A 14,570-nucleotide genomic window follows, 5' to 3' on the forward strand; every position below is an offset into this window, starting at 1 on the left:
CGGATGCATTGTTGTGAGGATACAGACGTTTCATAGAGAGATCTAAGTATCTTAAGTGGCTTAAGTCTGTAAGTACACACACTTCACTGATAAACCGCAGAAGGGTAGCGTAAAAATAGGCTGCATGATCCTACACACCAGCATACTGTTCCCAGATTGTTACCCCTCGTCTCCTACCATTAAGTGTTGTCTACCATTCAGTGAGCCCTGGTGCACAGAAGCATCTGCATTTGATATTTATCCACTCTTTTATTTGTCCCATCTGTAAATACCAACACATTCTCATCTCAGGCACATTGAGAAAGCCTGAAAAAGCATCTGTATTTGACGCACAAGGTACCCTTTTGCATCCACATGAAACGCCTTTAGGTTTAGGAAAGGATCATGGTTTTGGTTAGGTTTAAATACCAAATCTACTTGGTTAGGTTTAGGAAAGGATCATGGTTTTGGTTAGGTTTAAATACCAAATCTACTTGGTTAGGTTAAGAAAAGATCATGGTTTTGGTTAGGTTTAGGAAAATATCATGGTTTTGGTTAGGTTTAAATACCAAATCTACTTGGTTAGGTTAAGAAAAGATCATGGTTTTGGTTAGGTTTAGGAAAAGACTATGGTTTTGGTTAGGTTCAGGAAAAGATCATGGTTTTGGTTAGGTTTAGGAAAAGATCGTGGTTTTGGTTAGGTTTAAATACCAAATCTACGTGGTTAGGTTTAGGAAAGGATCATGGTTGAGGTTAGGTTTAAATACCAAATCTACTTGGTTAGGTTTAGGAAAAGATCATGGTTTTGGTTAGGTTCAGGAAAAGATCATGGTTTTGGTTAGGTTTAGGAAAAGATTGTGGTTTTGGTTAGGTTTAAATACCAAATCTACGTGGTTAGGTTTAGGAAAAGATCATGGTTTTGGTTAGGTTCAGGAAAAGATCATGGTTTTGGTTAGGTTTAGGAAAAGATCGTGGTTTTGGTTAGGTTTAGGAAAAGATTGTGGTTTTGGTTAGGTTTAGGAAAAGATCGTGGTTTTGGTTAGGTTTAGGAAAAGATCATGGTTTTGGTTAGGTTCAGGAAAAGATCATGGTTTTGGTTAGGTTTAGGAAAAGATCGTGGTTTTGGTTAGGTTTAGGAAAAGATTGTGGTTTTGGTTAGGTTTAAATACCAAATCTATGTGGTTAGGTTTAGGAAAGGATCATGGTTGAGGTTAGGTTTAAATACCAAATCTACTTGGTTAGGTATAGGAAAGGAGCATGGTTTTGGTTAGGTTTAAATAACAAAACTACATGGTTTCATTTAAGATGGATTTATGGTTTTAAGTGAAGGTTCTTAGTTCATCCAGGCCATGGTTCTGCCGAGAACTGAATTGAGGGACGAAACGTCTTCGAGTATCTTCAGCCAAGTCCAGTTGCCCTTGACTTTAACCATCCTTGGATATCATGGTTTTAGTTAGGTTTAGGAATAGATCATGTTGGAGTTACTTAAAAAGCCATCTAATAAGGACTCTGAAGGGTAGGACGTTGTGTATCAAATACAGACACTTGTCAGGTTTTCCAAATGTGTTGGTATTTGACGCAAATGAGACCGGGCTCTTTATACAGGACTTAGGTACATAAAAACAACAAGTGACGTTATCGAACAAAAGCGTAACAACTGACTGTAAAAATTTACACTATATGTATTTTTCAACTAACAGGTACGTAGAAATAATATGGGGTACTGTTTGACCTTCTAAGCAACAATGCTAGAAGTCTATCAATGTTGTTTTCTTCTAACCATGATCATTCCCTACCTTTAACCACATCAATATTATAACCATGACAAACCTTAAGCATTCAGTTGTCAAACTATAAAACTGATTTATTTTGTAAGTTTTTGCTGTTGAACTTGGAGGACTTGTTAAGAGTTGTGTCTTTTGCTTTTTTTATAAATTATTAGAGGTCTGTCTGTACATGTGGGTTTTCTTACAGTCTGAGCTGAGTCAACTCTCAGACAAAGAGGAGAGACTTCAAATGAATGAGTGTCAAAGGGTTAAAAGTCTGTCAGGCTGTGCAGGAAAATACAACTCACATACCAAACGAGTGAGAAAGAACCCCACGGTGAGTTCTGTAATCCAGAAAACAGAACCGGGCTAGACACACGCAATACTGAACCCAGCTAAAATAAACATGATTAAAAGTCTGTGGCCACTTTAGGGTCTCAGTGAGGCTGTAATCTATATCACACTCCAGAAATACAATATCTTAAAACGTTGGGTGTTTGTAGATATTTAGCACAAAACATTTCAAGTCACTATAAAGAGCGAGGGGAGCTGCACATTGAGCTGATAATTCTCTCCGGCTTCATCACTACAAAACGACACCTTTCACAGTGTTTCTATTATAGCAATATCAATGCTACACATCTGACAGTTAAGAACCTTTTCCCTCACAATAATGATGCTGAATTAAGAGAACATGTCCTGTTTGGTAATTACCATTCTCTCTGGTATTTCTGCTGGGAGGAACTAAGACGTGACGAAGAGATGCGAGTGATGAAGCGAGACAACACATCATTAAGGCCAATTTATACTTCTGCATCGAGGCTACATGCCATCGTGAGCATTTGTACTTATGCGTTGGTGTCGCTCTGGAATTACGAGCCCGTTCTCATCTCAGGGCGTCCAATACCGACGCTTTCAGAAAAAGTGACAAAGCGTAGTTATTTGAACCTAAAGGCCCGGAAGTTCATGTTAAAGGTGTTGACAGCACCATAACCATCAGAAATGTTAGCGCCTAAATCTAAGTCACTGACTTTAAGCAAGTCGACCGTCTAACCCTACCTGCTAGCACATCGGCCTCTAGCAGATAGGGTTAGCCTCCTTTGTGTTACTGCAACGTACCAAACGGTGGCATTTCATACGAGAAGCTGAAGGGTCCCTTTAGCGTAACTTGGTCCTGCTGTCTGAAAGCGTCGGTAATGGCGCACTGAGATGAGCACATGTTGGAACTATGCCTACAAAACGCTTGTGGTGGTCGGGTTTCTATGTTCCACTGTGTTGAGTTTCTTCTTCTTTGCTGGTGTAGGCAAACAATGGTGACGGAAACTGAGCGGATCATGTTGTAGGCAGAAGAAGACGGACGGACCGGAAATGCGACGCTACCAAGCTGACCAATTACAGTTTTTTTTTTCTGCGTGGTCGCGACAGATTCAACGCAGAAGTATAAATTGTGCTTTATTTTAATCTTCTTAAAATCCTGTTTATGTTGTCTTTTTATATTGCCTGGTGCTTTTATATCTTTTCTTAATGCCTCAGTGAAGCATGTCCAATTTCCGTGCTGTTGAAAGGTACTACACAGATAAACTTGCCTTATTGCTCCTGCCCTGCTCATTTTGGACGGACGGACACACGTACGGTAACAATGTTCCTGCAGCAGACTGAGGAATGTGTTCATTTCCTCTTTGGTGTGAATGTTTACACTCTGGACATTTTCAAAATAGGCTTGAGAATAAAAGTCCTGGAGAGAAGGAATGTATGTATGTGTGTGTGTGTGTGTGTGTGTGTGTGTGTGTGTGTGTGTGCGCGCGCGCGTGTATGTCTCATGTTCTGGGGACATAAATCTGTAAACACAGTCACATTATGGGGACTCTGACATTTTGGGGACAAAATGCAAATCATTACATTTTAGGGTGAAGACCTTTTTTAACAATAGAGTCAGAGGGGCATATTGCCAATGTGGGAGGTGGGTGTTGAGCAGACCTATAATTGCATGAATGTGATTCATGTGGTGGCATAAACAAAATAAACGGGGCTCTGATGGAAGCAAGGCTATTTTGCAAACCTGAATGTTTTGTTGTTCAATCACTCGTGTTAATGATTGATAAAAATGAGGAGCTTTTCAGTTTCTAAAGGTGGCATGAGTGTGACAGAAAATGTTTGGGAACGGCTGGCTTAGACACGTGAAGTTGTAATGCACTGGCACTAGTTCTTCTTTTTATATTATGTTTTGAAAAAAAAAAAGTGGTTTATAAAATCTGAAACCAAGGGAGTACAAGAAAAACAGGTTTCTTCCCCTGTATCAGGGAGATCTGAGACACCACCATTTATTACAAAAATAAACTAATATATATATATATATATTTTTTATATATCACATGTACACACACACACACATATGTTTTATAAACCTAGTTTTGAACTTGTTTTTCAAGGTAATGTTCAGAGTAGAAGTCCAGAATAATCTACAAATCCCTCCTCACTGTAACATCTCTGCCTCCATCTAGTGTTCACTTTGAGGAATCACAAGTAGTTCAGAAAAGCAGCTTTCTCTGGTCCAACTGTATGACCGTTACCTTAGTCAGTTTAATTGGTGTTTTAAAGTATTTTATCTTTAATGTATGCACAAGAACCTCATAGTTTATAAACTGTCAATCCAAAAACCTCAAATCTAATATAGCCGCAAGTGGCAAGGATGAGGATCCAGACAGGTTGTGATGATATAGGCAATAGTTGACATTTTTAGAGGAGAAGACCAGATGCAGGTGACTAACGAGATTAAAGTAATAACTCACAGCATCAACTTTAGGTCAAAGATTAGTGGGTGAAATGATCAAACCGCCTGCAAACAATTTTTAGCAGGAAAAAAATTATAAGAAATTTAGACAGGATCCAAGTAGAACAGGAAAACTTAACTCAAACACACCAGACAGAAGAAATATCCATTCTTGCTAAGTGGGACTTCGTCAACTGGGGATTTGAACCCTGAACCTTCAAATCAGCAGGAGGTACTGACTTACTGACTGAACCACTAGTGAGAATTGTTTTCTATTAACCTTCTCAGAAGTTGAGGCAAATAAATCACATATCATAGATATTTCTATTGTCACTTTAAACTTAAAACAGTCAAAATGTTGTTGATAAAATTCTGAAAAAAAAAAAAAAATCACACATCATTCTGCTGGTTTTGGGTAAGTTGTCACTTGGTGTTTCATCCAATACTGAGCACAAAAGAAAATGCACACTGTACAAATTACTGCAAGATATTGAGCTCTCTCTCTCTCTCTCTCTCTCTCTATATATATATATATAAAATTCTATCTATCTATCTAACTGCAGATTCACCGTTTGACTGATCTGAAAACCCTTTGAAAAACTTCATATTGGCCATCTACAAAATGTCTGTGTTGATTTTGGTAGCGTTTGCACAAAGACTTGTGGAGATATAGATGTTCGGACTTAAGGGTGATTTTCTTAGATTTTTTTAAGATTGGAAAGAGAAATCTGTGATGGACTGGCGACCTGTCCAGGGTGTACCCTGCCTTTCACCCGTGATAAATGTCTACAAACTAAACATTTATTAAAATGTATTACGCCCACTTTCACAGATCATTACCAGATTTTATACATCAGTTCAGCAGTGACCCTACAATCCATGCAGCGAATTAGTTGGTATAACCTTTTTGCATTGGAAGAATATCCCAGGACAGCTCAGAGAAACTCTGACTGAGCTTGTGATCAGAAGCTCAAAATTTGAATACAAAAGCTTAAGCAAATTTAGATTAAAAAATAAAATTCAGATATATGAAAAAAAATTTTTTTATAAAGATTTATGTATCAAAATTCGTTTGATAACATTAGATCAACGAAGTCCGTAAATTATCCTGTCAAAGTATGTGTATGTGTATATATATATATATATATATATACACACACATACACACACACACAGTTTTCATTGCTGAATAAAGACCTTACATAATGAACCGTTGTGTTTTTATTACCTTAGAATGAGCCATTTCTATTTAAATACACTGCTGGTCCCCTTAATGGACGTCACCATGTTTTACAGTAGGCCAAACAGACAAACTGCTCTACAGAGCGAGTTTCATTACCACGCTGAATACGTGCAAAGTAGTAGTCGTCGTCGTCTGGTTTGTAAGAAATAAGAGCTTTATTTAGGAAAAAAGCCGACAGAGCGTGTCGGCCACCGTAGCTTTTACTACGTGCTTGCAAAGTGAGGGGTAAGAGGAGGCTGGGATGTTGGTTACAAACCTTTAATTTCAAAATGTCTTCTTATAAAAACCTCAATATTTGTTAGTGCTTTATATTCAAATACGATAAGTTAATCTTGTAACATTACAACTTCTTTCATAAAATTATTATTACAAAAATATATTTTCTTGATGATTTTATTCTAAACTATTCTCACTAACGCGCCTTAAAATTGACTTCAATTACTTTTTCTAATTAGTAATAAATAAAATAGTTAAGACTAAGACTATAACTTTACAATTACAACTTTAATCTGATATTTTCACTTTATTCTCATTTCTTTACAAAATGGCAACTTTATTCTCCATAATACGTCACTTAACATTTCAAACTATTGTTTTTTTATTACCAATTTAAACTTATCACATTTCAGAATTACTTCATATGTTAGTGCTTTATATTCACATTTCTTTCCTCATACTCAATTGTCTCAACATTTTGTAACATTACAACTTCTTTCATAAAATATACTACTTTTATTTTAAAATCATTTACTCTGATATTTTGACTTAATCATATTATGACGTCTATTAAAATTAAAACTCAATATTAAAACCAGCATTTATTTTCCTCAATACAATTTTCACAATTTCGACAAAATTCTCAAAATCAAAATGTTCCTCCCTCCTTGAGGTGGCCCTAATGCTCCATGAGTAAAGCGCACTAAATTTTAGTTTATCCATTATGTAAAAGAGCTGACAGAAACGAGGGAAAAAACCAACACCATCCAGCATTTATTAACAGATTACTTTTATTATAAATATACAGTGTTAAAATGGAATGGTACCTGACACTGCCAGCCGTTCACTGCTTATAGAAACAAACAAACAAAAATGGAACTGGAGTTTGTGGTGCAGATCTGCAATCATCAAATCACACATAATGCAACATGAAACAACAAAATTCCCATTCAAGTCAAACACCTTGGCGGCCATTTTAGATGCAAACGGGCAGGCGATTATACCAAAAGTTCTGCACAGTTTGTGAAGAGAAGACCATGTGGTCGAGCACTCTTCTGTTTTTAAAAGATGATCCGGGGGTTTTTGTTTCAAGGAGAACAAAAAAGGAAATGGTGTAAAGTGATTAAAAAATGAGCTCACAGGAAGATGTGACCAAGACATTCATTGGTACTTTAACATCCAACAGTTCATAAAAAAGATGGCACATGCAGCATTTTTAACATCAACTGATGTTTGTCACACAATGGAGACGTTTGGATCAGCAAGCAGCTCTTTTATGGCTTGTTTCTTCAAATTCAAACTACATTTCCCATAAACCACTGTGTTGCCTCTACTTCTCGCTCCCCAAAGAGGATAAATGTTGGTTTTCAAGAAGCAAAAAGTCATACATTTAAACTTAAACTGGAACTACTGACATCGGACTCGACTGGCCGGCAGAGGCGAACTCCAGAAATAAACATGGTCGTTTTCAATCTTTTGACATTTCTAGAACTGAAAAAACTTTTTAATTAAATTGATTAATGACCAACAATTTATTCGGAAACAATTTAAATTATATGTAAACTTAGTAAAAACGCATTTGATTTCTTTCGATTATGATAGTAAACTGATCTGGATTATCTTTGGGTTTCTGACTGCTGGCTGGACAAAACAGGACTTTTAAAGACGCCGCGTTGGACTCACAGAAAATAAAAAAAGGTTTTCACTATTTTTAGTCTGGTTTTATAGACATTTATTTTCATTATCAAGATTGTGTGCGACTACAATGTAAACACCAGAAACGTTTGGTGCGTTTCTAGAGCTTAAACCATCTGCCGGTCTGCAGAAAGGTCAGACTTTAACTCAATTTCTTCAAGCAAAATGTCACATTCACTAGTTCCTGCATATCAAAAAAAACAAAAACAAAAGGCGGTTCATAGTATTCAGTGCAGAGAGGAATCTGCTGGACCTTCTTTTGCAGTTAAATGTTAAAATGCCACATGTTGCACCTTTTTTAATTTGATAATTTCTCTTCATGAATGTTGGTGACTGCGTGAACCACAGAGTGCTCTGATGGCCACTAGGTGTCCCTGTTGTAGAGTCTGGTAGGTCCAGTTTGCTCCGGCAGACATTGTGGAGCCGAACTGTTGCTTTTATTCATTTATTTTTTTTAAACAAAGTTATATCCCCTTATGTAATCAAGGCTTTTGACACAATCTAACGTCACACAACAACAGGAACCGTTGTTCAAGTCAATGGCATGAAGACTAAATGAGCAAGTTTAACTTTCATTTTCTTACAAATGTCAACTCTAATTTTCTCTTTTTAAGTATCAGGCACTTGATTTTAAGTACTTTATATTGATGAGCAGTGCCGTTCTAGACTGATGCTGAAGTAGTGTGCAAAACACTGGGTATAACAAATCTGTTTGAACATGCATAACAAAATGTAAACATTTAAATCTTTAACTTTAACAAAAGGAGAAAAAATGATACCTAAGGAAACCTTTACGAACTAAAAGCTTAAATAACCCAAGAGAAGAAGGAAAGAAAAAAAAAAACACTATTAAACTCTCATACTGGTTTAACATGCTGCTCAACTCTAAAGTAGAAGATCTCCGCGCCCCCCTTGAATGAAACACCAGGCGGTCAGCCCTCAGCGGCGTAGCGTCATTAACATGAAAGAAAGGCAGGAAAGATTTAACTAAAAAGCAAAATGTTCAGGAGAGTCAGACTGAGGGGCACGGAGATAAAACTGGTCCAGTGGAGCTGTGCTTTGAATGGGAAGCTCCCAGTGTGTGAGTGTTAGGAGCCGGGCTGTACTTGAAGGTTGGTACGATGTGCCGCATGAAGGCTTAAGTGTTACAGTCGTTTGTGTGGTGATAACAGTTTCAGACTCGAAGACTTTCATGTCGCTGCACATGTTCACATGTGAAGTGGCAAACAAAGTCAATAAAGATTTTATATCTATTAAAAACTTTCCCAGAGCCTTCAAAGCTATTTATTTTTCCCCTGACGCCATCTCAATTTAAAAGTCTAGCCACCATTTATCATCTGCAAAGTTTCCGTCCAAATGTGACGCAAAATTTAAACAAATATCCAGGAAATCCTCAGAAGGATGTGAATGATTGCTCGTTTCCATCCACTGCTGCTTCGTGAATACGCTCCGGTCGCTGCCATTAAACCAACCAGCAGAAGAGGAGGACACAAAGGCTACACCTACTACGTCTTCCTTTAAAATAAAAAAAAGCAGTTTTAAAATGAAAACGATCTCCGTCCACACTAGTGTTTTTATCTGCATTTCATAATTTATCTCCGCCTATCTAAACGGTGTGCATGCGCGTGCCTATTACGCGAGACTATTCTCTGCACAATGCAAAATATTTTAATAAGAATACCAGTAGATTTATGCGTTGGCTTTGCACGACTCATAAGAAACAATCAGAAAGCCAAATTTGAGCGTCTGCGTCATCGTTTTTAAAGTCCTCCAATGACAACTGGGTCAGCAGCAGTCTGGACAGGAGGAGCAAACGTAGCAGCAGTTTTTAACGAAAACGTAGCAGTGGATGTAGCTGAAGAGACGATGCCAAAATAAATTTACTCCATGTTTGTACAACACCGTCTAAAAAGCCCAATTTGTGCTGTGATTGGTCAGTTTAGACTCAAATGATAGCAGTTGTGTGAAAAATGGAAAAAGAGCGTGCAACAAAATGAACGACTTTGAGTGTGCGCTGCCGTCCGCCCGTTTGAACAACTTCAAGACAAGTTGGCGGCACGTTACTGAACGGCGTTTTACTGCCGCCTGGCGAACCCCGAGCAACCCTTCACCACGGTTCAGAACAGCTACAAGCACTTAACTTCAGCCGTGGTCATACGAACTCTCTCCTTCGAAGCAGACTGAGGCCTTTCACTGGTCGAGTGCGACGCAGGGCAGCTCTGCACGGTGCACTGAGCACGCTCAGAAACCGCCCTAATAAATAAAGACTTTAAGGACAGAATGAAGCAGAGCAAGACGCGATATACATTTATCTTGTAAGATTATCAAGACTCGTTGATGAAAAAGATTCAAGAAATATTCACCCCCCCCCAAAAAAGTTAGAAGTATCTTACCATCTTCTGCTTGTTACTGCTCATTTCTCCGCTTGAGTGGAGGAGAAAACAGACATTACCGAACAGGATTATCTGCCATCGCAGTAAAATAATTACTTACAATATCCTGAAATACTATTCTTAACTCTGACTTCATCATAAAGATAAACATTACAGAAAGGAGGAGCTCTGGTGGGAGAACATACATGTGCTTTGGTGCATCTGCCCAGCTATTATCTACTGGAGTATACATGTTCCCTACTCATGCATTCATTAACAAACAATTCATGTTTGTCTCACATGAAGCAAACAGTCAAATATATCAGGAAAAAAACTGCAAATATTTTCATAACAAGTCATGGTATTCTTTTAATTTAGTTCTTTAAAATATTTTCTTAAAACTCTCTGGACAAATATCTGCTGTGAGAAACGTTAAGTCTGGTGAAGTCAAGATTTAATGACTTGCTGAGATGAAAACAATTTGCAGCTTTATTAATAAAAACAAAAACAACAATATGGCAATAGCTACATGACTAAGAAACAGCACCAGTTAATTTCGGTGTCGTAGTTCATTCTACTACTCTGGTAAAAATAACAAAACGTTAGCAGAAGGGGAACCCCCCCCCCCCCTCAAAACAATGGCAAATATAAATATGGAAAAACAAACGATGCAAGTGGGTACAGTAGGTGTGCAAATCTGAACCAACGTCCGTCTGTGGCAGAAAAGCAAACAGAGATGAGTTGAAGGAAAAAAGGCTGCAATTAAAGGGATACCTTGATATTTAAATTTTTTTCAGCTACACACGGGTTTTCTCACAAAACGGTGTCTCATGTTGGCACTTCATACGAGAAGAGGAAGCCACTTTCATCTGGCATTAACACTGGCAACGTTTGAGAAGCCAGCAAGAGATGGCGACCGAAGGACAAAAACAACAAAAAAAACACACACCCTCCCTCCAAAACACATGTTCATGCACAGGCAGGCCAGCCAATCCCGTCACTGTCAGAGCATTTGATCTTTGATCTTAATTGCTGTCGGGATGTAAAGAGAATTTCAACAATTATAAATGCTTAGGAAATAATTTGCCTTCTCCAGCTCTAACATTCAATCTATATCTGGATATCTTATCTGATCAGGAAAGAAAGATCATGTTGATGCAGCAGAAACAGTCACGATATTATCAGATCTCAGCCAGTTTGGCCACAATCTTAAAGCCATAGACAGGCACTTCTTCACTTTCTTGCAGAGAGTTAGATGAGAAGACTGATGCCACTCATGTCTGTTAGCCTAGCTTAGCACAAAGACTGGGAACAAAGGGAAACAGCTAGCCTCTCCTAAAATTAACAAATTCGACTCAGCGGATCCTAAAGAGCCCATTGATTTAAATGTTACAGTCTCGTCTGTTTACTCTGTAAGAAAAACAAAGCATTTTATGCAGGGGGTTGTGTGTCACCACTCCTGAAAAAGTACAAGTTGTCATTTTTACAGCTTAAATTTAGCTAGCTGATATTTATCTTCTCATCTTACTCTTAAAAAATAAGGTCAGCTTACGCCCATCTCTTCCCGCTATCTCGACTAACCAGGTTCGCCAAGAGCGCTTGCTGGTACCAGAAGTATCCAGATACAGATTGAAGATTAAAAGGATATTTCTGGTGATATTCTACATTTGTCCCGTAGTCGTCAAATTCATTTAAAAGACCAAAAACGAACAATAAATGTGACAGGAAGTGAGAAAGCGTGACGAACTAGGAAGAGTGTTGTTTTCGGTCTTTCCATATAAATATAGAACACCACCAGGAGCCTTATCCTTAAACACCAAGTGGCAACGGGGTTCACGAGTGTCTGTCTGTGTTTATGGGCCAGCATCCAACCATGCCGTCTGACCAAATGCATGCTGGGATAGGCTCTACCGCCCTGAAACAGATAAAGCAGGCATAAATAATACCAAAAAAAGAACCTGAGGTAGTCTGAATGTTTGGGCTATGTATGATCTCTACACACAGTTTTTCCTCCTGCTCTGATGTGACTTCTTATTGGCTGCCAACACATCGCCACAGTGGTCTTTACGATGCGAACACCAGGGTTGAGTATCAAACGAAATGTGTCAGCAACACTGAGTATCAAAAGATTCAAGTGCTGAGAGCTGGCATTGAACGTTTCATCAGGCTCGTACTCTTCTTTACTTCCTGTCTGATCAGAGATTTCTTGATTTAAACCTGCATTTTACCAGTTTTTAGCTGCTAATATTGAGAATTTTGCTTCGTAGTTTATCAGAAACTCAGGTATCGTATCCACACAGGTATTTCCCAACAGATACCCAGCCCTACTGAGGAGTACAGGGAAACTAAATCAGGTCCAACATCAAGGTATCTCTTTAAATAAATGTATTTAAAGCCGGCGATGAAACAGATCGCAGGCCATTTAAGGCACATGTGTGTAAGACAAGTTTATATAATTTGAACTAACGAGCAAGACTATAGAAACGCTTCACTTAACGAGCTATAATGTGAAGACTGAGGAGCTTTTCACTCAGAGCTCCAGATAACATCTAGACACTTTATCAGAAAATAACTCTCTCTACAGAAGTAGAGTACAATTTAAAAATGAAACTAACAGACTACAGTACACTCTAGATGCTAATTAATGAAGTCTTGATGCATAGCATCACCCATAGATGTAATATTGATTTTTATTCTAAGTAATATGGATCTTATTCAATATTTCACCGTAACATTGAATAGTGGAGTTAATAGTGTTATGGAGGGTTATGGCAGTGTTTGTTAAAGAGTCACAGTCTCACTCCTCTGTTTCTTTTTTTTTAACCTTATAAGAAACAAATCAACAGAGAAAGGAAGAGAAACTGATTTATGATTGTCATGAGTCTGTGTGTCGTCATTCCTCTGCAAAGTCAAATGAACGACGTGATCGAAGTACAGAAAACACAAAAACAGGAAACAATAACAACAGGAGACAAAAAAAAGAAACAAAAAGAGAAGTTTTGAGTTCAAATGTTCCCAAAGATGGTGAGAAGAAACATCCCTGTTTCACGTATTCAGGCTTTAACCTGAGCCGGATCAACAGCTGAAGCATCCAGCGTCTAAAACCAACACCAAGCCCTCCGCGGTGGACACAACTTTCCAGATTCGAAAATCGACAAATCCGGGACTTATGTGAAAGTTTTCTGCTCACATAATATCACAGAGGGAATAATTCTAAAAACAGTGTGTGTCAGTGTTTGAGGGCCCGGCTCTCTTCAGCTCTGCTGGGCCAGGACCGGAGAGGTGGATGGGATCTTTCGCCTCCTGCTCCGACTTCTGTAGTTTGTTGCTCCTCTCAGTTTCACTTCGCTCCATTTCAACCACCTCCTCCTCCATCTTTACTTCTTTCTTGACCGCCACGTCTCCCTCTCCGTTCTCTGTCTCGGTCCTCTGAGGTTCAGCTTTAGATCCCGGAAGAAATTTCCCAAACCTCGTCCCATTCAGATCCTCCTCAAATTTCACCTGGAAGGGGGGCAGCCCGAGCAGGAAGGCCCTGATCCTGCTGGGGGAGCTCAGGTCTGCGGGTTCCTCCTGGTTCTTCATCTCCACGTCCTGCTCTGTTACTCCTCCACCTACACTTTCTGCAGAGCTGGACCGGTCGCCCAGGCTGAAGTCCTCTGGCTGCTCCGTGCAGCCGGTTCTGGGTCTCTTGGATGGCGGTTGATCCGTGTTTCCGTTGATCGTCGCTGGACTCGGCTCTGGTCCCTCTGTGCTGGGTCTCTTAACCGTGAAGCGTTTGCTGAGGTTGAGAGGCAGCGCCTGCTCGGGGGGAGGGGTGATGGGAGAGCTGGGGGGTTTGGTGCTCAGGTCCTGAGACAGCGCCTCAGACAGTCGGCGGGTGAAGGTCTGGAACTGAGACGAGCCCAGACGAGTCCTCATCAGCTGGCACACCTGAACGCTGCAGTCCAGGTTCAAAGGCAGGACCCGGAGAGGGGGCAGAGGAGGCCGGCTTCTGACATCCCGACTGCCTCCCCTCTGGGCTCCCTCGTCCAAGTTACACCCCGAGCACCGGTTGTGTTGCTGGTGGAGCAGGTGGGGCTGAGGCTGAGGCTGGTCCCCGCTGGGATGAGGGGTATCCGGGCTTCCACTTTTGGGCTGGAGGGTGTAGATGGTTGGATGGTGCTGGCTCGGGTCCTGGGGCGTCAGGGCCGGGCTCTCCAGGCCTCTGTGGAGGCTGATGCGGCTCCTGAAGACATCCAGAGGACACACGCCTTTAATGGGGCTGAAGCCTCCCAGAGATCCTCCAACAAAGTGGCGAGGCAGAGTGGAGAGGAGCACACCCGGAGCAGGAGCCACGGACTCCACTCTGTCCGGCTTCAGCTCCTTTGGCTTGGGCTGGAAGGGGACGAAGGAGACCGACATGGGGGAGAGGTCAGGGGTGAGGGGCATGTTGCCAGGGAGGACAGCTGGCTGGATGGTCTGCAGGGAGGGAGGAGAGAAGAAGAACAAGGAGGTCACGGGCAATGTTTGCATCTTTTGTAATCTTTAAT

The 14,570-nt window shown here is 40.0% G+C and overlaps 1 protein-coding gene across 1 annotated transcript in view; it reads right to left on the bottom strand.

The window, feature by feature from the left end:
* Nucleotides 1–6,746: 6,746 nt before the first annotated feature.
* Nucleotides 6,747–14,570, bottom strand: part of zgc:77151 (uncharacterized protein LOC337153 homolog) — a 48,195-nt gene continuing 40,371 nt past the window's right edge. The window contains exon 12 of the mRNA XM_038707636.1: nt 6,747–14,499. Within this exon, the coding sequence (XP_038563564.1) occupies nt 13,255–14,499 (1,245 nt within the window). The 3' untranslated portion in view covers nt 6,747–13,254. The remainder of the gene's footprint in view (nt 14,500–14,570) is intronic.

This window comes from Micropterus salmoides, unplaced genomic scaffold (assembly GCF_014851395.1).
Source record: "Micropterus salmoides isolate LMB-PRFRI ecotype aquatic unplaced genomic scaffold, ASM1485139v1 Ms_hic_scaffold_9, whole genome shotgun sequence".
In the NCBI taxonomy this organism is placed as follows: domain Eukaryota; kingdom Metazoa; phylum Chordata; class Actinopteri; order Centrarchiformes; family Centrarchidae; genus Micropterus; species Micropterus salmoides.